Source organism: Myxine glutinosa, chromosome 1 (assembly GCF_964187855.1).
Source record: "Myxine glutinosa chromosome 1, kmMyxGlut1.1, whole genome shotgun sequence".
Taxonomy (NCBI): Eukaryota; Metazoa; Chordata; class Myxini; order Myxiniformes; family Myxinidae; genus Myxine; species Myxine glutinosa.
In genome coordinates this window covers 213,800,857-213,825,859 of record NC_136261.1, presented here as the reverse complement: position 1 = coordinate 213,825,859, position 25,003 = coordinate 213,800,857, and the positions used below count along the sequence as shown (strand labels likewise).

The 25,003-nt window shown below is 48.8% G+C and overlaps 1 protein-coding gene across 3 annotated transcripts in view; it reads right to left on the bottom strand.

Annotated features, from left to right (window-relative positions):
• Positions 1 to 25,003, bottom strand: part of NSF (N-ethylmaleimide sensitive factor, vesicle fusing ATPase) — a 74,521-nt gene that overhangs the window by 24,895 nt on the left and 24,623 nt on the right. For all 3 annotated transcript variants that reach the window (XR_010981452.2, XR_013624316.1, XM_068097474.2), the window contains exons 11-14: positions 17,659 to 17,733; positions 17,365 to 17,552; positions 16,196 to 16,291; positions 15,918 to 16,074 (exon numbers count right to left, since the gene is read on the bottom strand). Coding sequence is in view for 1 of the 3 variants with exons in the window: in XM_068097474.2 (XP_067953575.1) it covers positions 15,918 to 16,074; positions 16,196 to 16,291; positions 17,365 to 17,552; positions 17,659 to 17,733 (516 nt within the window). In the remaining 2 variants the exon portion in view is untranslated. The remainder of the gene's footprint in view (positions 1 to 15,917; positions 16,075 to 16,195; positions 16,292 to 17,364; positions 17,553 to 17,658; positions 17,734 to 25,003) is intronic.

The window sequence follows — 25,003 nt, the reverse complement described above, 5'->3', positions numbered from 1 at the left end:
AGAGGGATGAATTGGGACAGATGAGGGTGGCATCTACAAAAGAGATGGAGGAGATGAAAGAGGGGATACGACGAGGTGTAAGTGAGGAGGTTTCGGGGCGACGCGAGGAGGTAAAGCGAGGTGAGAAGCGTATGGAGAAAGAGGTGAGAAATGGGACGGCAAAGTTACAAGGGGGAATAGAAGATCTGACGGAGGAGGTGGAACAGCTGACAGAGGGACAGACGGAGTTAGTGGAGCAGGTTCAAAAGAACACTGCGGTACTAGGAGGGTTAAAGGCGACACAAAAAGAAATTAAAAATGACTTAATAGCGACACAGAGGCAATGTCAGATGGTACGTGAGGGACTGACAATGAGGTTGGATGAGGTGACAGAAGTAATGGAGACAAAGGACCGGCAGGTGAGGATGCACATAGAGACGGTCACGGTAGCCTTAGAGGACGAACTTGAGGAGACGCACCGGGAAATAAAAGAGGTGAAGCAAAAATTAGAGGAAGTGGAAGAAGAGGTGAGTGAAATTAAGAAGGGACGGACAGAAACTAAGAGGGAGATAAAGGAGGAAGTAATGGAATTGGTACAAGGTCTGTGGTCGAATCGTGATGTGCTGCTCACTAACCAAATAAAGAGTTTGCAGGTGGCAAAGGAGGTGCGGAGACGAGGTGCCAACGTGAGTGGTGATATAATCGGAAATGTACATGATGTGAGGAAAGCTTCAGTCGGCTTGGGGGTTGATTTAGACCCGGGTGTTCGTGAGAGGCCGTTGGTGAAGTGTGCGACAGGTATGGTGTGCGAAAAAAGAGGTGTGCGAGAATGTCCGACCATGGGGTGTGTGAGGAAAAAGTGCGTGCCGACCAGTGAGTGTGCTGTCGAGAGTGAGTCGGTCGTAGCGCGTGTGCGAGGAGGTACATGGAAGCGCGGTGTGGTAAGTGTTACGGAGGAAGTAACGAAAGAGTGTGCGCAAGAGGATGCGCGAGAAAGGTGTGTAACGGACAGGTGCATGGGGAAAGAGTGCGCTGTCAAAAGTAAGGGGGAATGCACGCCTGTGGTGAGTGTTACAGAGGATGTAACGAGAAAGTGTACGCCTGTGGTGAGTGTTACAGAGAATGTAACGGGAGAGTGTGCGCAAGAATGTGCGCGAGAAAGGTGTGTAACGGACGGGTGCATGAGGAAAGAGTGTGCTGTCGAGAGTAAGGGTGGGTGCGCTGTCAAGAATGGAGGTGAAAGTAGTGAGAGTGACACGGAGCGCGAGTTGGTTGTGACAGGTGAGCGAGGATGTACACCTGGAATGGAAGGATGCACACCTGGAATGGTAGAGCGTGTGTGGGAATGCACACTTGAGTTGGCCGTGAGGCACGTGGTTGGGTGTGCGAGTGAGAGCACACCTGTGATTGTCACAGAGGAGGTGACCGGGGAGGGGGCGCGAAGAGGTGTGTTGGTGAGGTGTGCGAGCGACGAATGTGTGCCAAGGTGTTCGGTGGTCAGGTGTGTGACCAAGTCTGTGAGCGGAATGAGTGTACCGAGGTGTGTAAGGAAAGGTACGAGGAGCATGGGAACAGCTGGAGGTATGAGCAAGAAAGGGGTAGCGTATGCGTGTAAGCATGCAGGTGAGGCATCGACGGTAACCGGGTTAGCGGTTAGAGCGACTTTTAGCCGAATCGGGCCCTCGGTGCGTGCCGGGCTTCGCGTGCCGCGAGAACCAGCGGGGATCCGAGCCACGGCGGGTTCGAAAGGACCGCCGTACGCGATCCACGCTGGGCCTCGCTTGGAACGGCCGCGTCCGTGCTCCACTGGGCGGAGCGGGCAGCTCAATAGGAAGGGTCATCATGGCGACCACTTTTTATTGAGACGTTCCGGCAGGTCGAGATCGGGCAATTGGATGGCTCCGCGCCGAGGTGGTGCGTGGGATCTCGGCACGGGTAAGCCCCCGTCCCTGCACCGAGTGCCGGACGCATCCAGCCGCCGGCACCAAAGAACCCGCGTTCATTGTTCGGCTGTACGAAGCCGGGCTGTGGAAGTGAATTGGCGCACCGAGAGGATCTAATAAGTAGACGGGTGATGAGGATAGTGTTTTGGCCCCGAAATTAGAAAAAAAGCAAAATTTGATGATTGGTACGGTGATTGGCAGATGATTGGCAAATTTTTGATTTGTTGAAATTTGATGTGCAAAATTGGTAGTGGGAGATGCCCGATGTGGTGGGATGGCAACTCTGTCATCCCTCACAAAATGGGGGCAAATGCGCTATAGATTATGGGGTGTATGGCAGTGAAAACTTGCCTGGGTGGGTTAGGATATCGTGTGTAGGGACCTAGAAGATGACATTAGGTGACGTTAAGATTAGTTAGTGACAATGATACCTGTAGTGGGGACGCAGGTAGATTAGCGTGGATGATAATGACGTGGGAGCGCAATAGTTTAAAGGGGCGACTGGGAAGCGCAAGTTTCAGAGGGGAGTAGTTAGATGAGATGATGCCGTGTGTTTGAGGATTGAACAGGTGTGATTGCACAGGTGTGCAACTGAACAGGTGGATGGAGCAGTGTATGAGTGAGTGATGGTGATGTGTATTGTGATGACCAAATGGTCCAGGAAGAAAGGAGGGTGCAGGTGGCACCAGGTGTGAGGGCACAGGTGTGCAACAACAGGTATGGAGAATGGTAGTGTGGAATAAATGGAGTATTGGAATGGATGGTCGTGGAGTGAGTATGGTGGAAATTGTGGCGTGGAGTGGATGGTGCGAAGGTGTGACTGGGGGAAGAGTGGACCCCCATCACGGATACCCGGGGCGGGTAGTGTAAGTGTTAGGTAGAGGGTATAGGTAAATTGTGGTTGGATATTGGCATCTGTGGTGCGAGTGGAAGAATGATGTTTGGATGGGTGCATTACTGTTGTGGAAATGGCTGGGCGTGTAGCCTGTTAGTGTGTGTAGTTGGTTTGGGCACTCCGCCACTGTAAGGATGTCGGCCAGGTGAGGCCGCAGGTGGGCTCTGGGAGCCGGTAGTAGTTGTTGTGGATGGGGCCCGAGGATCCGGAGGACGGACCCGGGTAGCCCAGTGCCAGAGGGCACCGAGTGGGGTGACAGAGCCAGGAGGGGCCTTCCCCAGCTAGATAGGTTAGGGTGAGGAGCTAGGTAAGCTCGGGTGGCAACTGCAGTGGTGGAGGTGTGCAGGTGGGTAGACCTGCTGGGAGAGCTACACGTCGCAGCCCAGAAATTGTGCGAGGGCACCGGGAGATGAATCGGGGGAGTGAGACCCCAAATTGAGAAGCACCACAGTTTGGTCAATGGGAATTGGTTTTTAGAACCCATAGTGTAAGTTGGCCAATGGATTGGCAGGGAAAGACCCCGGGTAGTGTAAAGTGTGTTAAAATCATTTAGAGGATAGTTAGGATGAAGGATCTCCTCGCACCATCTGCATCCACTCACCTGAGGTGACAGGTACTCTACACCATGCCATGTTTTGATTATTTTTTTATGATGCAAATGTTTGGATTGTGAGACGCATCATGACGTGGGTGTGACATTGTGCGAAATTCCATCTCTCCCTCCTTATGAGGATTGATGACGAATTGGGTGATGGCAAATTTTGGATAGTGGGGGAGTGAAGACGAATTTGGTATAAGGGAAATAAGGGGAAGACGTGACGGTAGCGACGGATTGGTAATGTGTAGATTTTTGTACATATGGGGTAAGGGCAAGGATAGTGTAGGTGACAGGGGGGTGACGTACGGTAGGGATGAGCTTTCTCATTTCGCTCTCCGTGCGCATTTCGCCTTGCATTGCCTTATTGACGTGTACCCTTGTGACCTTACCCCTCGCTCATTTCTCTTGTCCCCCTTTTGTCTCCCACATGACCTGTGCGCCATGGGGCGCCGAGGGGAGCGTGCGTGAGTCGGCCATTGTGCGCCCGGAACTCTCAGAACCAGCTGTCTGCATCGATGCACCACATTATGGACCACATGTCTGTGGCCGAGCACCACTTATGGACCCCATGGGTTGGGGCATGGCCCCTCTGCTGGAACCGGCCATGAGGGCCCGAAATCTTGCTGGCGGACCTTGGCCACAGGGCACCGATGCCCCACAGGTGAACCACACGTAGTCAGCCCTGTGGGCCATAAATAAAGAAAATAAAATGGACACGTTGGGCACACTTTATTGCAAATAGGCCGCCAGTAAGAAAATGAAAGAAAGACAACAACTGGAAGACAATAATAATAACCAGCAGAGGGAGCCGAAGAGCAAGAGATCACCTGCAGGGTTAGGGGTTGTTGGTTTTATTTTCTTGAACAATGGTGACTGCACCGATTGGTGCTTGGGTGTGTATTGTTGCGTTTTTGGGTGCTTTAATGGTGCATTGATGCAGAGCAGACTGCCTCCCCCCCAGAAAGAACAATCACAGGTCCTGGGTTAGTTTTGTAAATAAAAATAGCGTCATTGTAAATAATGCTCCCCACCGTCAGTGTATAGTTTGAAGACAATTCCGCAATTCGGTTAACTGTGGGTGAAAGTCTGTTAGGCAGGGTGCAATGGAGCAGCGGGACACATTTATTTATGTTTTAAAAACTGTCGCACTCAGGGTCAGGTTAAAAGTAGAGGGAACTACACCTACGTGTCACACTAAATAAAAAGTTGTAGGCCCGGGTCATGCCTAAGAGGAGGAGGGTGCAGTGTTGCGGATATGAGGACTGTATATTTTTTTGATTGTGTGAATTATTATTACTAGGGCATGCCCGTACTATATCTATATCTAAAATTATATCCCCCCCCTCTATTTACATGAAATGGTTTGGTCCAAAGCGAACGGCTTCCGGAGTTTGGTAAAGAAATCGCCATCGCGTGCACAAACGCGCAGGAAAGCGAATGAATCGCAAATTCGTTTTTATTAGTTGTAAAACATAGTTTAACGCCAACATAGTTTGCAAACGTGAAATAAATGAATACGCTCTCAAATGTGCCATCCGAGGCAGAGTGTGCCCGCCACGTTCGGCACACGCGATAGTTCGCTGCTCTCTGATTGGTTGAATCGTTTTTTGGACATAGCTCGGTAAGTAATTGTCCGATTAATATGAAACCTTGAAAAGGCACATCCTCGGGTCCCCAGCAATATACCTGGCAAGTTAAAAGTATATCGGACCCGTGGTTGTCGAGAAACAGCGGTCACAGACAAACGTACAGACAGAGATTACTGGAATTATTCTGCGCCTCCTGCCTCCGGAGCTGTGTAAAGGTCAAAGGGCATCCCATAATTAGTCCATAAAGCATCCACACCACAGCCAATCATAGAATACCCCTGTTCAATAGTTATATCTTATTCTGTGTTTTAGGGTAAGGCTGTGTCTCCCATTAATAGAAGTACTCCATTGCAACAAGTGAAAGAGATAGATTCCCTTCATTCCCATTCCCAAAACCTCCATTCCCCCTTTTCGTCGATTAGAAACTACCTCCGCTCCAATTACCGCCATTGACCACGAGGCAGGGTCGGAGAAGAAAGGCGTGTCTCCACCTCGTCATAGAGGGGAGGAGTGAGCCAGCCCCACTCGACCAACCATGAGCCAGGGGTTTGGCTAGAGAGGGCGGAGGAAGAGCGATCGGGGAGGTTCGCAAAGGTTGAGGGGCGGGGCCTATATAACCCAAGGCAGGGCGTGTCCACCAGAGATGAGCTTTGACGGGATGAGCTACGACAAGAGCGGAGTGTGTGGTTTTTTTGGTCAGAGCTGGGTTGGTCGTCAGTGGTGGTCAGTGTTTGCGTAGAGTGGAGGGGTTGCGTTGAGTTGTCGGTGGTGAGGAAGAGTTGGACTTACAAAGAGTCCTGGAGTTAGTAAGAGAGAGAACCCGTCACGCGAGAGAACCCGTCACGCCAGACCCCCCCCCCCCCCCCCCCCACCAGCAGCGTTGGCTTGGCTCCACCAAGCAGCTCCGACCCGCTACCCCGCGCACACGACAGGATCGGTGGCATCGGCGGCCGTCGAGGTCCAGCCCGACGTCCCGTGCGGGATCAAACTCCAGCCAGCTCCGGGCCTTCCTCCAGCCACCCACCTCCTGTCATTCCTGCCTGCAATTTCCATCCATTTGCGTACGTGAGTCTGTCTTTTGTTTGTTCTGTCCCTGGGTTAATCAAGACTGTAGGTAAGCTAGCGTTGCACTGTGTATCTAATCTCGTCTGTAAATAAACGTGACTGCTTTCTTTTTGCTTGTGTGTATAATAAATCCAATTACTCTTCTGTCCGTCTTCTCGTCTTATTCCTTTTCCTCTTTGCATTCGGTCGTTTTAGAGTTTTCCAGATTGGGCAGCTGCGGTGCGATACGGCCAAAGTTTGGGGTGAATCGGGTGAGTTGGGGAAGAATCGGGGGAACTGTTAGGTCGCGGTAATACACCACCACTCGGTCAAAATAACATCTTGTCCGCGACCCGTAACAATATATATATATATATATATATATATATATATATATATATATATATATATATATATATATATATATATATATATATATATATATATATATTGTTGCAATGTTGCGGATATGAGATTGGCCTCCATCCATATCCGCTTGTAAATATTCCCCTATTTCCTCCATACTTCCCAACTATCCCCAATCCCCCATTCCCTAGTCCCATTTCCTGTAAACAACACTCTGTAGACCCGACCTCCCCCTATTTCCCCCATTAAATGTCGCATCCAGGTCCACCGCATCTCACGTAGACAACTATAGGACATCTTGCTAGTTATTCTTAGTTTATGTCAGTTAAGGACTCGTTTCCATTAATTCTGACTCTTCGTTGCACCAGAATGTGATTGTATGGCACCGTTAGGAAGTTTAGGACCTCCCAATACCTCCCCGCAGCTCTTCCTCATGGTACAACAACAACAACAACAACAGCGGCGGCGGCGCGGGGAGTGTGCGTCCTCACTCTGGCTTGGTTGGTGGGGGGTGTTGGGAGTGCACCATGCCTTTCCAACGAGCCGCCATCGAGCATGTGCTCGACGGGGTTACCACGTAGGGGCTCGCTGTCAGCTCCTCGTCAAGGGCGGAGCCCGGTAACCCCCCGCACCCAATAGAAGCGGCGGACCGATCCCATCTAATGGGCGGAGCCAACGAGCCGAGGGCGTGTCACTCCCCGCTGAGCATGCGCAGGAAGAGGGAGGTGACGTCAGATGCGCGCAGAGCTGAAGGAGAAAGGACGCACCCTCCGAGCGCCGAGAGACCTCCCAAAGACTGAGCTGTATCCTGTCCCTGAGCCAAGGTGCACCTTGTGCTATCAACCGACCTGTCCTTCCTTGCCATCAATCCCTGTGTAAGTCAGTCTTGTTCCGTTTGTCTGTGGTCTGTCAGGGTTAAGATAAGACTGTAACTAAGTGCCCATCTTTTCTGTGCTTTACCTCATACCTTGTAATCTACCCCTTTTCTCCACCACCAATTATATCCTCCTCCGGAGGTCTTGAGAACTGTACCCCTTGTGTCGTTTCATTTATCCCAGTCGTTGTGTCTTTTCCATCATTGATTTAGCATAGCGCGACCAGGTCAACGTCGGGTGGAATCGGGTGAGTTGGGGAAGAATCGGGGGAATTGTTAGGTCGCGGCAATACCACCGCTCGGTAAATAACATCAAATCCGCGATCCGTAACAACTGGTGTCGAGGAGTGAGATCGGACCCGAAGCGCGCTTAACGCGCTCAAAATTACAAGTAACCGAAATTTGTTTTGTTGTAAAATAAAAACCCGAATTTTGAAAGTCGCGCTATGGCAGATCAAGACGGCTGGGTTCCGGTAGAGGAGAGTGAGGCAGGGTCGATCCAGGACCAAATTGATGGACATGAGGAGGGCGAAGCAGTGAGGGCGGCAGGTTCGCAAAATGGCGGCCTCGCGCACGAGGTTGCGGGCGCGCAAAATGGCGCCTCGCACATTGCTACGGCGGCCGCACCCGCTGCACAAGTGGGAGGGATGGCCCAAATGCAGGCCCTCATGGAGCAATTTATGGTACAAATGCAGGCGTCCCTCAACCTGCAGAAGGACGATATGAGGGCTAATAGTCAGCAATTGGGGAATCGGATGGATGCTCAGAGTGAGCAAATGAGGGCTGATAGTGAGCAAATGAGGGCTGATAGTGAGCGATTGGGTGAGCGATTGGAGGGCCAAATGGGGGTAATGAGGGACGAAGCGAGGGGTACCGGTGAGGGGTTAGAACAAAGGATGGGGGCCCAGATCGGAGGGTTAGGGAGTAGAATAGAGGGATTAGACAATAGATTAGGGGAAATACAGAAGGGGTTAATGGGGGTAGAAAACAGAATGGCCGCTCAAGAGAATCAAATGGAAGGGATGCAAATGGGGTTAGAGGGGTTAGAAAACAGTATGGAAGGCAAATTGAGGGACATGAGGGACCAAGCGGAAAGGGAAGTTAAAAAAATGGGGCAGCAGATAGAGGGGTTCAGAATGGGGGTAGAAACTAAATTGGATGCTCACAGGGAGGAAATGGAGCAGATGAGGGTGGCATCTGGGCAGGAGATGCAAGTGATGGGAGAGGAGATCAGAAGAGGTGTGAGTGAGGAGGTCAGAGGAGTGCGCGAGGAGGTGAGGCACTGTAAGGAGCGCATGGAGAAGGAGGTGAGAAAGGGGACTGTAAAATTGCAAGGGGGTATAGAGGAGTTGACGCTGGGAGTAGAACAACTGACAGTGGGACAAAAGGAGTTGGGGGACCAGGTAAAGAAGAACACAGCGGTAATAGAGGGTTTTAAATCGACACAGAAGGAGATGAAAAAGGACGTAGGGGTAATTAAAAAAGAGTGTCAGACGGTACATGAGGACCTGACGAGGAAAATGAACAAGGTGGTAGAGGTAATGGAGGTTAAAGAGCGGGAGGTGCGGGAGCACATAGAAAAAAATAAGGTGGAGTTAGAGGAAGAACTTAAGGGGGCGCACGAGGAGATGAAGGAGGTGAAGCAGAAATTAGAAGAAGTGGAAGAAGGGGTGAGCGAAATTAAGAAGCGACGGAGAGAGGATAAGAAAGAGATAAAGGAGGAAGTAAAAGAATTGGTCCAAAGTCTGTGTTCGGATCGTGATGATGTGCTCATTAACCGGATGAGGGATTCGCAGGTGATGGAGGCGAAGCGAAGAGAAAGAGGACCCGGTGTAAGTGGTGACCAATATGGTCGTGCGTATGATGCGCCAGGTGATTTAATAAGCTTGGGGGTCGAGATAGACCCGGATGTTCGTGAGAGGCCAAGAGTGAGGTGTATGGCTGGTCCGGAGGGTATGGAACGAGGGTGCGAGCGAGAGGGTCCGGTGATGGGAGAGGTGCGAGGTGTGAGTGAGCAAGGTTGTGGTGGTATGGAATGGGTAGCGGGTTGCAGAAGTGTGACCCATGCATCGACACCAACAGGGGTAGTTTTTAGAGGGACAGGGGAGGCACGAGAGCCCCTTGGGGGTAATGTACTGTGGGGGCCCGGCCGGTTCGGCCCCGCGCTGACCCCGCAAGGGGCGACGCACGGGGTCCGGCAGGCGGGCAACGACTCACATACGAGGTGGTCCCACAAGGTCCCACTCGCGCCGTATGACGGTGGGTAAGGGTGGCATCCCTGCCACCCTTCCCATGGTGGGGCAAATGCGCTATAGATTAGGGGGTGTATGGCAGTGAAAACTAGCCCGGGTGGGTTAGGATATTGTGTGTAGGGCCCTAGAAGATGACATTAGGCAACGTTAAGATTAGTTAGTGACTGATACCTGTAGTGGGGACGCAGGTAGATTAGTGTGGTTGATAATGACGTGGGAGCGCTGAGTGTAAGGGAAGACGGAGAAGCGCAGGTTTCAGAGGGGAGTAGTTAGATGAGATGATGCTGTGTGAGAACTGGACAGGTGTGTGGAGCAGTGTATGAGTAGTGAGTGTTGTGGATCAGCGCGAATGCGCTTTGGGGAGAGAAGGGTGCAGGTGGCACCAGGTGTGAGAGCACAGGTGTGCAAGTACAGGTGTGTGGAATATATGGAGCAGAGAATGAGTGGTGTGGAGAGAGTTGGAGTAAGTGGTACGGAGTGGTGTGCATGGTGCGAAGGTGTGGATGGGGGAAGAGTGGACCCCTTTCACGAGTACCCGGGGCGGGTAGTGTAAGTGTTAGGTAGAGGGTATAGGTAAATTGTGGTTGGATATTGGCATTTGTGGTGCGGTTGCAGAATGGTATTGTGGATGGGTGCATTAGTGTTGTGGAAATGGCTGGGCGTGTAGCCTGTTAGTGTGTGTAGTTGGTTTGGGCACTCCACCACTGTGAGGATGTCGGCCAGGTGAGGCCGCAGGTGGGCTCTGGGAGCCGTTAGTGCCAGTGGGTGCCTGAGGATCCCGGGTGTGGATCGGGCAGCCCGTGCCAGAGAGGGCACTGAGGGGGTGAGAGTGCGAGAGGGCCTTCCCCAGTTAGTTAGGTTAGGGTGAGGAGCAGGTAAGCTCGGGTGGCAACTACAGTGGTGGAGGTGTGCAGGTGGGTAGACCTGCTGGGAGAGCTACACGTCACAGCCCAGAAATTGTGCGAGGGCACCGGGAGATGAATCGGGGGAGTGAGCCCCCAAATTGAGAAGCACCACAGTTTGGTCAATGGGAATTGGTTTTTTAGAACCCATAGTGTAAGTTGGCCAATGGATTGGCAGGGAAAGACCCCGGGTAATGTAAAGTTGTTAAAGTCATTTAGGAAATAGTTAGGATTGATGAACCTGTCGCACCATACGCAGCCACTTACCTGTGGTGATGATGACTCCACACCTGTGTTTCTTTGTTTTGTGTTGCAGGAAGGGAGAATTGCTGTTTGGATTTGTGAGACGCATCACGACGTGGATTAGACATTGGGGTGATTCCATCTCTCCCTCCTTAGGAGGGACTGATGATGAGTTGGTGATGGCAAATTTGATGTTGAGTTGGAGATGGCAAATTTTGATGAGAGTTGGAAATGGCAAATTTGATTGGTTAGGAGGGAGAGAAGACGAATTTGGTTTATGGGAGGAACGGGGAAGACAGTAGGGACGTTTGTTGATGTGTAAAGTAGATGTTTATGGGTAGTGTTGTGTTTTGTGGATACAGTAAGGGGTAAGGGAGGGGCAATGTAGGTTACCTGGTGGGGGGGGGGGGCGTACGGTAGGAACGTACCTGTCTCACCTGGTTCCCATGTGCCCCTAGTGTGCATTACCTAATATTGCGTGCACTTTTGCGCCCTTACCACCTTACTCACTTGTTTCTTTTGTCTCCCACCTCCGAGGATCTGGCTTTGGGGCAGAGAGAGAGGAGAGAGAGGTGCTGGCTCCGCAGTTGTGGGCCTGTACTTTCGCTGCTTGCTGCCTGGATCGATACACCATATGGACCGCAATTTTTGGTGGCCGCCCACAATGGACCGCAGTTCTTTTGCGGCCAAGCACCACCCGTTGATGGACCTCTGGGTCAACGTGGCACCTATGCCATACAGGTGAACCACTTATAGTTGGCCCCCTGACGGCCACAATTAAGAAATGGACGCGGTTGGCGCCTTTCTTTATTTTTAAAGAAGCAAGAAGGCCAAGTGGGCTCCAAGGCAAGACCAGCGGCAGAACATCGGCCGGCTGCGACACCACCGGTGACCATGGACACTTGATTGTGCCTTTTCTTTTACTGAACACTTTATTGGTGCACCGGATGGTGCTGACTGTACATGACGGGGTGGTGCTTTTGGTGCTTGGATGGGGTGCTCTGCACATTATTAAAGGCCGTAGGGCCACAGGGCACTCGTGGGTTGGTGTATCGATGCTGGCATGCGTGCTCTCTCTCTATGCATAACATCTGCATGTGTTCCTCAAAGAACAGGTCCTGGATCGTAGTGTAAATATCAGTCTTGTGTAAATAATGCTCCCTACCAGCTGTATGTTTAGTTTGAGGATTCTTTCCGCGATTCGGTTATCCTGTGGGTGTGTTTCTGTTAGGAGAAGGGTGCAACGTCGCAGGGGGACATATTTACTCATTTGTGAATATCTGTAAAACTGTCGCACTCAGGGTTGAGTTAATAGTAGAGGGAACTACATCTGAGTGCCACACTAAAGTAAGTAAAAATTTATCGGGTCGGAACGCCCCGAGGTAGAGAAGGGTGCAATGTTGCGGATATGAGATTGGCCTCCATCCATATCCGCTTGTAAATATTCCCCTATTTCCTCCATACTTCCCAACTATCCCCAATCCCCCATTCCCTAGTCCCATTTCCTGTAAACAACACTCTGTAGACCCGACCTCCCCCTATTTCCCCCATTAAATGTCGCATCCAGGTCCACCGCATCTCACGTAGACAACTATAGGACATCTTGCTAGTTATTCTTAGTCTATGTCAGTTAAGGACTCGTTTCCATTAATTCTGACTCTTCGTTGCACCAGAATGCGATTGTATGGCACCGTTAGGAAGTTTAGGACCTCCCAATACCTCCCCGCAGCTCTTCCTCATGGTACAACAACAACAACAACAACAACAACAGCGGCGGCGGCGCGGGGAGTGTGCGTCCTCACTCCGGCTTGGTTGGTGGGGGGTGTTGGGAGTGCACCATGCCTTTCCAACGAGCCGCCATCGAGCATGTGCTCGACGGGGTTACCACGTAGGGGCTCGCTGTCAGCTCCTCGTCAAGGGCGGAGCCCGGTAACCCCCCGCACCCAATAGAAGCGGCAGACCGATCCCATCTAATGGGCGGAGCCAACGAGCCGAGGGCGTGTCACTCCCCGCTGAGCATGCGCAGGAAGAGGGAGGTGACGTCAGATGCGCGCAGAGCTGAAGGAGAAAGGACGCACCCTCCGAGCGCCGAGAGTCCTCCCAAAGACTGAGCTGTATCCTGTCCCTGAGCCAAGGTGCACCTTGTGCTATCAACCGACCTGTCCTTCCTTGCCATCAATCCCTGTGTAAGTCAGTCTTGTTCCGTTTGTCTGTGGTCTGTCAGGGTTAAGATAAGACTGTAACTAAGTGCCCATCTTTTCTGTGCTTTACCTCATACCTTGTAATCTACCCCTTTTCTCCACCATCAATTATGTCCTCCTCCGGAGGTCTTGAGAACTGTACCCCTTGTGTCGTTTCATTTATCCCAGTCGTTGTGTCTTTTCCATCATTGATTTAGCATAGCGCGACCAGGTCAATGTCGGGTGGAATCGGGTGAGTTGGGGAAGAATCGGGGGAATTGTTAGGTCGCGGCAATACCACCGCTCGGTAAATAACATCAAATCCGCGATCCGTAACAATATGTATGTGTGTGTGTGTGTGTGTGTGTGTGTGTATGTATGTATGTATGTCTGTATGTATGTATGTATGTATGTATGTGTGTATGTATGTATATATATATATATATATTGTTGCGGAACCCAACGTCGGCCTCTGTTCCCCTTATCGAGGGGGGATTAATCCCCTCGTTTATGACTGACCGACGTGGTCCCTGACGCTGTACAGCGACCTCCGGAAAGGTAGGTGGCACAGCCCCGTTCGTACCGCGGACAGATGTTAATTGCCGAGCGGTTTTAGCAACCGCGGCACGCACTATTACCAAGGACTAGACCCGATTCCTGAACGTTGGCCAAATCGTGCCACAGGTATTCAATGGGGAAAAGACAAAGACGACGGATGTGAAGAAGAAGAAGAAGAAGAAGAAGAAGAAGACAAAAGGTAGGAAATACGAATATGATTTATTACTACTATTTACAACCAAAATAAACCAAGGAAGAAGGAAGGATAATAAAATAATGCAGAAAGAGGGACGGACCAGAAGGACACAGTGAAACTCTAGCATATACAGACTTACTTATAACCCAGGACAGAACACACAAAACAAACTCACATACACAAAAGGATGGAAGGGCAGGAATGGTTTGGGATGGCAGAGGAGGGTCCAGGTAGATGGAGGCGTCGAGGTCCAGCTCCAAACGCGCGCTCCGATCCACGCTTTGGGGTCGAGGCGAAAACCCGGCAAACACAGCTCCGCTTCGCGTCTCACCGACCGGCAATAGGGCCTAGAGGGTCTCGGCCTATTGCCGCAATACAGGCACCCCCTCACGTCTCTCTCTCTTTCCTCAATCGTCCCTTCGTGCCGCCGTGGGGACGTCGCGTGCTTTCCCAGGACTCATCTGAGGTGGGGGGCGTCACGTTGCGGGTTATATCGGCCACACCCTCTAACCTTTTCGAACCTCCCCGATCGCTCTTCCTCCGCCCTCTCAAGCCAAACCCCTCGTGCTTGGTTGGTTGTAGGGGCTCTCCTGGCCCCACCCTCCGATGACGAGGTGGACACACGCCTTTCTTTCCCAACTTGACCGCGTGCGTAATGGAGTCTTGCAGAGATGGAAAACCACTCGCACCGCTGGGATGAAAACGAAAGGGGACCTCGCTTATTTGACTTCGGTGCAATGGAGTATCAGTTAATGGAAGACACAGCCTTAATCTAATACACATAATAAGGAAATAACTACGGAACAAGGAGGAAATCTATGATTGGCTACGTGTGGTATATGGAATAACTAACGGGAACGACCTTTGACCTTTATACACAACAAATGGAGGAAGGAGGGTGATATTTTACAACAACACAAAAAAAACACAATTCTCAAATCCATAACAATATATATGTATATCCTCCCACCCACCCCACACTAAACAAGAGTGGAAACCCCACTTCTGATTTCCACCTGTATGGCTGGACCAGTCCACACCAAATTAATCAAGGGAATGAGGCCATTTGGCCCATTATTTCTGTGGTGCACTCTCCTCTTGTGTTAATTTTTGTTTGCAGCTATGAACAATCTTCTTGATGGTTTAATGAAGTCTAAATAACCCCACATTGATCAGGTAACTCTGCTTGGGTTGGGGTACCCAAAGCTGCACAGGAAAACCACTACGTAGTGGTTCCAACACATGTTGTACATTGAAAACGTTGAAATATAAAAATACTTTCAAGTGGTTGTACATTTGTTTGTTACTGTTTCATGGCTGAACCCTAGCACCTAAAGGCCCCAAATTTTGGCTCTAGGTACTTCAGAATGTGGACAAAGTTTAAAGCAAACAGACATTGTCCTTGACGTCTATTTTGAGGCTATCAGAGGCTGCTATAAAGTGTATATTGGGATGTGCGGTCAGGCAATGCACCCACCGGCCCACAGGCAAAATGTATACACCATGAGGCCAATGCTTGACTTTTTACTTTCAATGTCCAATACATCCCAAAACCTCGCCTTAAGAGGTGCAGAACTATCTAGAAACTGGAAGATGTGAGAAAAATGGGATAAAGGAATAGATGTGGGCTGTCAACCAACCCTGGTGTTGGGCTAGCGGCTAGGGTGCCGGCTTAGGATCCTAGGATCCTGGGTTCGAATCCCGGTCAATCGCTGAATTAACGCCAGGGGGGTTGACTCAGCCTGTCATCCTTCCGAGGTCGGCAAATTGAGTACCAGTTCACTGGTAATTCCCTGCTTGTCGTTAAAGGCGGCAAAAAGGGTTGGCGTCAGGAAGGGCATCCGGCCGTAAAACATTGCTTCAAAAAGGGGACCGAACAACAACCACAGTTCCCGAAAAAGGCCAACCCCCGCTTGCGGGGACAAAATGGCCTCTAAAGGTGGTTTTTTTTTTTTTTTTTTGTCAACCTCCATTCCATTTTTCATGACGTTTGGAGTGGGTTGGACAATGACCACATTTAAGCAGGGACTGGATGGGGCAAATGGTTGAAAGTACCAATAGGAAGACCAGAATAGTCAGAAAATAAGTAGAGGTCCACAGGTTCCTGGCAATGGGAGAGGAGCATTACCAGTGTGAACTGGCATACCCATGCTCACAATTTCAATTTAACCTCCAATTCCAACCTATGATATTGGACCGCACGATTCCCACATCATCTTCATTATATATTGTGCATCGTTTGAAATGCGCAGTTTTCCCTAACTACCATTCATTACTAAAAATGTCGCAAGAGCACACCTTCAAGGAGCACTCCAACGAGAGGCGTCTTCTCACTCCTTCGTGTTTGCTGTACGAGTAGCTCACCCCGCTCTAGCACGTGGTGTACTGGATCCCCCCAATTAACGATCCCGTTCATAATGTAGCTTTGGTAGTCCTCAGTATTAGTGCCAAATGCCTGTTGCAATTAGGTGGAAGGAGGAGAAAGGTTCTTGAAGGATGCATATAATGACTTTGGCTCACAATTATCTAAAAGGACAGATTTAAAAAATTGCTGTAGGATGAATATGGCCACCTACAGGTTTGATGTCATTTTCAAGGGCAGCAAAGAAGTCATCCTTTGTGACCTGCAGTTTCTCTGCTCGCTCTATGTCGACTTCCACTTTGGAAGTGGCCTGCAGGAAGAGGTCAAACCTTTTTGATAATAATTAATAATAATCCCCAATGAATAACACTCAATGTTGTACAAAGGATAGGTAGACCAGCAATATTTTAAACAGAATGAAATAGGTATCACACATCCAAAATAAATAAATAAATAACTCAATTTGATTGTTGCTCAAATTTACAGTTGATAACAAAACTTAGCAGACTCATAATAGCTTCAAACTCAAGTTAAATTACAATCTCTATTTTCTTGCTCCAACATTCCAATTTTTGACACTCGTAAGTACACAAGGCAATCAAGGATTGTACATTGATCATCTGTCAACCGCACTCTGTGGTTGCCACATGTTGCTGCATGTACCTCTCTCTTCGGTATCACCAATTTAAATTAATAATAATTGAGCATCATAGCTGAGAAAAACAAGTCAGGAGACGACGATGGTTCACGAGTGAGCGGTATTGAATGACAAAGGACGGACTATAACCGAAACAGGCCCAGACAGGCCAGGCCCGGAAATATCAAAACAAAGGTTACTGACCTTGAAATGATAGAAAATAATGTATAATCAGTCATGAGGTTAGTTAGCTCCACAATACCGAAAATTCGGTGAAAAATGAAATGAAAAAAAATAAATGTAAAAAATAAAATAAAATAAAAATGAAAAAAATGAAAAAAGAAAAAGAAAAAATGAAAAGTCGAGTTCAGTGGGGCTAGACATATGACATTGGCCTAACCAAATATCGAAACCCCTGTCAGATTCCACCAAACCCCTCGGAGAAGATGTAGCTTAAACTCGATTACCCCCTAAAAAGACATCTTTTTCGGGCGTGGCTCCGCCCACAATGGGCGCAATACGCCCACTCTAGGCAGGACACAACTAGATCATGATATCAACCTCCCACCCAAGTTTCATCAAGATCGGATGATATCGGGTAGTTATGCTGCGGACAGACAGACACACAGACACACACACAGACAGACGCACACATGACATATATAGTGGTCACTTGGTAACTCGTGAACCAATATTATAAAATGGCACATGCAATCTAGTATTTTACTTACTCCACACAATCACACCTTTATATGCCGGTTCATGGCTGTAGATTGTGCTGCCCTGACAAGACCCTCAAGTTCTGCTCCACTGAAGTTTTTTGTATCTGTAGCAAGCTCGTTAACATTTACATCACTGCTAAGGAGACCGTTGTCACGCATGCGGCATGTGTGAATGTTGAGAATTTGGATTCGTCCTTTTTCATCCGGCAAACCTGAAAAAAAAAAAAACGAAAAATAAAAAAAAATGCACGTCAAGCATTCCATCAATGGTTTCAAGAAGCAATACAACCACAGCAATGTATTCTTTGATGAACTTACCAATTTCCATTTTGACTTCCATGCGCCCAGGCCGAAGAAGAGCTTCATCAATCAAATCTGGTCGATTAGTCATACCTATCATTACAAAGAAAAGTTAAAAGAAAAGTTAAAATAAAATGCTGAAGAAAACACCATAACAAAATGCATCAATTCACAATCACTCAATTGTGAAATCAGAACAGCAGTCATAGTATGAGAGCACATTTGGGATGTTTTCTTAAGCACATGATCATCAACCTAAAAGTGTAATTTGATTTGATGTACCACACTCTTCACAGAGCGTTGGTGCTGCCGAAGCAGTTTCTAGGCAACAATTGCACCGGGTGGTTTGCAATTGCCTTCTTAGCATTGTTTGTCCGTGCTCTATTGTTTAAACTAGGGCAGGGCATGCCCGTACTATATCTATATCTAAAATTATATCCCCCCCCCTCTATTTACATGAAATGGTTTGGTCCAAAGCGAACGGCTTGCGAGTGGTGACAATCCCCCCCCTCTATTTACATGCAATGGTTTGGTCCAAAGCGAACGGCTTCCGGAGTTTGGTAAAGAAATCGCCATCGCGTGCACAAACGCGCAGGAAAGCGAATGAATCGCAAATTCGTTTTTATTAGTGTTAAAACATAGTTTAACGCCAACATAGTTTGCAAACGTGAAATAAATGAATACGCTCTCAAATGTGCCATCCGAGGCAGAGTGTGCCCGCCACGTTCGGCACACGCGATAGTTCGCTGCTCTCCGATTGGTTGAATCGTTTTTTGGACATAGCTCGGTAAGTAATTGTCCGATTAATATGAAACCTTGAAAAGGCACATCCTCGGGTCCCCAGCAATATACCTGGCAAGTTAAAAGTATATCGGACCCGTGGTTGTCGAGAAACAGCGGTCACAGACAAACAAACGTACAGACAGAGATTACTGGAATTATAGATAGATGCTGAGCATAAAGCAATGAAGCAGCATGTACTTTTGTAAAGTCCTTGGTATAACTCTGATGGGGTTTGAACCCCCAACCTCACATACTCAGAGTGGACTCTCCAACCATTACACCACCAAGGCTGGTAAAAATGAGACAATAACCTTCGGATTACCAATTGTGTTACAGGTATATCCAAGATCATAGTTAAACTTCAATATTTTTTGGCTGACTGGTTAAAGTGTGAACATTATAGAGAAAAAAAGGAAGAAAAAACAAAAGAAGAGGAAGACATTGCTCATTATTAAGTTAGATGCCAGTAAAAAAAAAAAAAAAAAAAATCAAAAGAGTATTGGATGTAAAATAATTGGATGTATTGGCCAAGGTATTTTCCAAGTTTCAGCTAGTTTCAATGTATAGCCGTTGAGATATGAGCGCCAACACATTTTGGGCGGACGGATGGAAGGACGAACTGAGACACAAACGTGAATTTGAGGGTTTTCTTAATAAAACTCAAGAATGCGGAAACAGACGTTGCTGAAATTGGAACATATTACCTTGATGTACAAAGCATTTACTTCTGAAATTTGCAGCTAATTTTGTCCAGTCGAAGCCAATAAACGAGTTTTTAGTCCCTATGTTAAAGTTGCCAAAAGAGAAATGATCCCATATAATCATATATAAAGGGAGGGGCACACCTGCATGGCCGCCATTTTGGATTTTCAAAATGGCCGCCATAAAATACATATTTTGCGCTATCTCGGCTTCTAGTCAACCTTGAAACTTAATTAAATATGGTAATGTTTTCTGGGTCAAGGAATCCAATAAAGGCCTCAAAATAGTGCTCAGGATTATAGAAAAGCAACAAACAAAGGTAATTGAAAACCATTGTCTTTATATTTGTGATATACAGTAACTGTATTACATAATACATCATATTGCAAGTCCTTTGAAGTTATAGGTATGGGTTTATAAAGCAAGAAAGCAGCCTTGTTAGTATCAGATTGAACTATAAGTCCTCTGCACAGGATCTACTAGGTCTATACCGTTCAGGAATATGCTTTTGCAGATCTTCATCACTGTCCTGAGTGCCATTTTTGCAAAGGTGTCTACGCAAATGCCAATATTAATTTTTGGATTCCTCATGCTCTGAATATTCGAAAAATGTATAGTTTTGCTAATCTCCAAAAAATTTGATCGAAAAAACATAGTGAACCTGACTAACCCCTCGCATGGCGACAAATATACACTTGTGCGACATCCGGCCCTACTTAGTTACAGGAAGGTTTCCACATGGGATACGTGGCACACTACCCTACACAATCTACCTGGACGAAGGTATTCCATTGCCTACCCCCATAAACGTAAAAATATATCGACAAGCTACCATCTGTCGAGGGGAGGGGATGGGGGATGGAAGCAGGGAGAGGATGGGGTAGGAAAATGGAGGGGGGTGGGGTGGGAGGCAGGGGAGGGGGTGAAAGTCTGGAGGGAGGAGGAATGGGATGTGACAGGGGAAAGGGTGAGATGATGGCGGGCAATGGTTGAGAGTCCAGAGGGAGGGGGATGGGGCAGGAAGAGGTGGGGTGGGAGACCGGAGGGGGAGGATTGGGTGAAAGGAGGTGGGAGAATGGAGGGTGTGGGGTGATAAGAGGTAAGGGAAAGGGTGGAGTGGGAGGCTGGAGGGACAGGTGTGAGGTGAGAGGAGGTGAAAGGAGGGAGGGTAAAGCATGGGAGACCAGAGGGGGGATGTGGGTGGAAGGAGGTGGAATGGGGGGGGGAGGAGGAGGTGGGAAAAGGGAGGGGGTGGGGTGGGTTGGAGGAGGAAGGGGAGGGGTAAGACAAGGGAGGGGGAAGGGGTGCAAGGAGGGACCCAGCATTGTGGTACCTTTGCTAGTATCACATATGTACTGCTTTCTTTCCAGGCAGTAAATCAGCATTATCAAAGACTTTTAAATATGTTACTGTTTGCTAATGCTATGCGTACATCAGTTGATAAATTAATCCACTACATATAGTAGATAAACATGAGGCCAAAGTGCATCGTCATACAATAAACATACATCCTAGCCCAAGGACACGAATGCATGGTCATACAATAAACACCCTGCCCCCCCACCGCCTCTCCCCCCCCCCCCCCCCCACCACCCCCACCCCACCACCCCCCACTCCCCCACACCCCGCCTCCCCTCCCCACCCCCACACCTCCCAGCAAGACTTTTCTCAATATTGTTACGTGGTCCCCTCGGTGACTACCTGGTCTCGGTGACCCCCGGACCGGGAGAGGAACTTCGCCAGAAAGTGGTATTATATATATGCGCTTTCGCAACGCAATCCCTATGAATTCCACCCAAGAGAAAACTGATTTTCAACGATATATTTCAAGGGTAATGATACCATACAATTTCAATGATACAATCAAGGATATATTCCCCGAGCAATCCACCATCCACAATTCACACTCAACAAGCAATCCCCTAGATGATTAAGATGGCCATCTTACATACGTGTGTCCCCTTTTGTACTCACGACCCCCTTTGGTCTCTGTCCCTCACAATGTCTCTGGGCCCCTCCTGACCAAGATGATGGTCGGCTTCGCCGCACTCGGGCGGTTGAACGAACCCCGGGTGGACGTTTTTCCACCGGGCATGTATCGTACCGGGAACCAAGGCTGCAGCCCCCCTCTTGGCCACGCGAAGCGGGTACTGTACAGCAGGCAAAGGCCACACGCCGCTTGCAACGCGTGTTAGGCCCCAACGTGCGACCCGTACGCGTCTTTGTAGACGGTGCCGCGAACGGTGCCAGACGCTGGGTCGGTGCGCGGCCCCACGGCAGCTTGACGTGTCCACCGGGTAGGTACCCATCCCGGTAACTCCTCTCGCCAGACGGCTTGAGAACGCCGCTTTTCCACACGGCTCAATATCGATTCCCCCTCTCGTCGGAGCGGGGCGAGGAAGAAGAAGAATCCTCGTCGCTTCTCTCGACCTCGTGTCTTTTCTCTTCCGTTTCCGGTCTCTTTTTCCAGAAGGGCTCCTGACCCTCCAACCACAACAACCCTTAATCGACTACACATTGATAAGCAAAGACCTGAATAGTAATTCACATACATTCCCATAAATATGTAACACTCCCCCCCTTCAAGAAAGAAAGTTTGAACCCAGCGAAAACTTTCTTTGCCGGCCAACTTGGATAAACAAACCAAATAACTCAACCCCCAAATCATCAGTTCCCCTGGGCAACAATTATCACAACTCAAAAATAAAGCAACAAAATTTCACAAAACCCCCAGAGATTTTCAAAGGTAATTCACTCTGGACAAAGCACCAGCAACGACATTGTCCCTGCCCTTTACATGTTCAATTTCCCGTTGGACTCCTGCCAAGCCAAACTCCATCTCATGACCCTCTGACTTTGACTGTCAGTTTCTTGTGAATGAAGGTTAAGGGGTTGATCAAAGATCCAAAGTTAAGCAACTCGATAGCACTTTTTCCGGGAGGCCAAGCCGAGTATTCACTACATGGATGCCTTTAGGAACGTGGAGTTCACGGTTAGTCCGTGCAGGAAAGTTCTCTACATGGACGCCTTGAGGAACGTGGAGTTCACGGTTAGTCCGTGCATGAAAGTTCACTACATGGACGCCTTTAGGAACGTGGCGTTCACGGTTAATCCGTGTAGGAATCTTGGCTCGGCGGCTCCGCCGCATTCAGTGCTTCAGCTTTTCAGAACTTCCCTAATAATTATGGTGGGACCGCTTGTCACTGTAGTCCCATGAATAGCGGTCTCCTTCTCGGCCACTACTTTGACAATCCTTCCTTCGGGAGCTGCCGTAACTCAGGGAGCCTCCATAATAATATTGATTGCGGCCACCACCAAAACTACCGCCCAGTTGTACTCTCCTGTAGACCTCTCGACGCCTACGAAATGCCTTCCCTACTGTTATGGTCCGACCCTCCAAATCCTTGCCATTCCAATTCTTCTCTGCCTCTCTGGCGTCTTTTGTGCTTGCAAACGTGACAAAGCCGAACCCTCTTGACTGTTGCGTTTCCCTGTCTCTTACCAACCGCACTTCCACCAGCGGCCCATATCTGTTGAAGACAGAGGTCAGAACTTCTTCCTCTGTTTTGAAGTTCAGTCCCCCTACAAATAACTTGGTACTTTTGTCGCCATCCCGAGCTGGTGTGGTGTTATTTTCCCTGCTGGGCTCTTTACCAACCCTCAGGTTACCATAAACTTGACCCCCGGCCAAATCATTCCCGATAACCACAGATACACCCTCTACAGGAAGTGTGGCTTGTAAACCGAAGGTGACCGGTCCTGACACCAAATCGGACTCCAAATGGATGACATGAAGTGGAGCACTAACACCGCCCCCGATCCCCTGTAAACGAACACTATCCCCCGTTGCCGTCTCCTCGGACCATGGCAAAATGCCTTCAAGCATTAAATATTGATGTGCTCCTGTGTCCCTCAATATCCTAACCGGTCTCCGGTGGTTAGTCGAGGCTCCATCCAGTGACACAAACCCCTCTGAAATAAATGGTTGGTAACCCTTTTGATGGCGATTTCTCACAATGGCCATTGCATTTGGAGTCGTACTAGTCGAACTCCGCTCCTGATTTTCTTTTTTCAGGGCATAACATTGGGACATCACATGTCCAGGTTTCTTGCAAAAAGCGCAAGTAGGCCCGGAGGAAAAACTCGTGGTCTGCCTCGGGCCCCCCGGAAAAGAAGTTTGTCTTGGGCCCGTAGCCCTCTGATTTCTAACAGTTGGGGTATCATAGTTGTCCCCATAATCATCTCGAGGCCGCCGCCATGTAAGGTCGTTCTCCGCACCGGGTGTTCCATAACTCCCCTGCTGAAGTCTAGGCGAGGAGTTAGGTTTGTGGACCCCTATTCGGTGGGTTAAGGCATACTCATCTGCCATGGTGGCTGCGTCCCACAACTTTGGTACTTTCTTTTCCTGCAGGTACACTTTGATGTCCTCGTGGACACACTGCTGAAATTCCTCCACCAGGATCAAGTCACGCAATGTTTCGAAGTCTTTCCCGACTCCTTTTGACTCACACCACCGATCAAACATGTTTTCTTTCACTCTGGCAAACTCCACATGGGTCTCACTCTCCCTCTTCCTGGCATTCCTGAATTTTTGCCTGTAAGCTTCCGGAACCAACTCATAGGCTTTGAGGATGTGCTTCTTCAGTACCTCATAATCTGCACATTGGTCCATTGGTAGCGCCGAATAAATGTCTTGAGCTTTTCCCACCAGCACACTTTGCACTAGTATGGTCCAGGCCTCCTCCGGCCAGTTTAATTGTCGAGCCACTTTCTCAAAGTGTGGAAAAAATTTCGCGACTTCCTTTTCACTGAACGGTGGAACCAGCCTCACATGTCTGCCCACATCCCAGGTTTTCTGGTTAGGTGTCGACCCCGTCAGCAAGGGTGGTGCCTCTCCCCGTTCTCTCATTAACTCCAGCTCCTTGAATTTAATTTCCTGCCGAAGCTCCATGTCACGTTCCTTTAATTCCCTTTCTGCTTTTCTCTCCTCTGCTTCGAGTTCCCTTGCAGCTCTCCTCTCCTCTGCTTGTTTCTCTTCTCTCCTCTCCTCTGCTTTCCTTTCTTCTTCTGCTCTTTCCTTTTCTGCTTTCCTTTCTTCTTCTGCTCTTTCCTTTTCTGCTTTCCTTTCTTCTTCTGCTCTTTCCTTTTCTGCTTTCCTTTCTTCTTCTGCTCTTTCCTTTTCTGCTTTCCTTTCTTCTTCTTTGATCCGTTCCTGGCTCCGTAATTGCAACTCCAGTTTCCGGAGCTCAACGTCTTCTGGTTCTTCGGGTAGCCACTCCCAGGCTAACTCGTCCCATGTTCCTAATCCCACCATAGATTGTATCACCGTGGCCTGCAAATCTGCCTTCCTCAAATTAGTTCGGACCTCCAAGTTAAAATGTTTGGCCAATTTCAAGAGGTCCGACTTTAGTAACGCTCGGAACTGTGCCTCACTCGGGGTTACCGCAAAGTTCTGTGCCACAAACGCCATGGTGCCTATCGTTAACCCCTGTTAACCTTCACCCAATACTTTACCCCCAATTTCCCCAAAAATTTACCAATTAATACTTAATTAATAAATTTTAATTAATAAAAATATTATTTTATTATTTTATACAATTTTAGATCCCGGACGTAGACCCAATTGCGAATCCGCAAATCGTAATTTGGACGAGCCCCCAATTCTGTTACGTGGTCCCCTCGGTGACTACCTGGTCTCGGTGACCCCCGGACCGGGAGAGGAACTTCGCCAGAAAGTGGTATTATATATACTAGGGCATGCCCGTACTATATCTATATCTAAAATTATATCCCCCCCTCTATTTACATGAAATGGTTTGGTTCATGAAATGTTTTGGTCCATTCGCAACGCCAAAGCGAACGGCGAACGCTTTACATG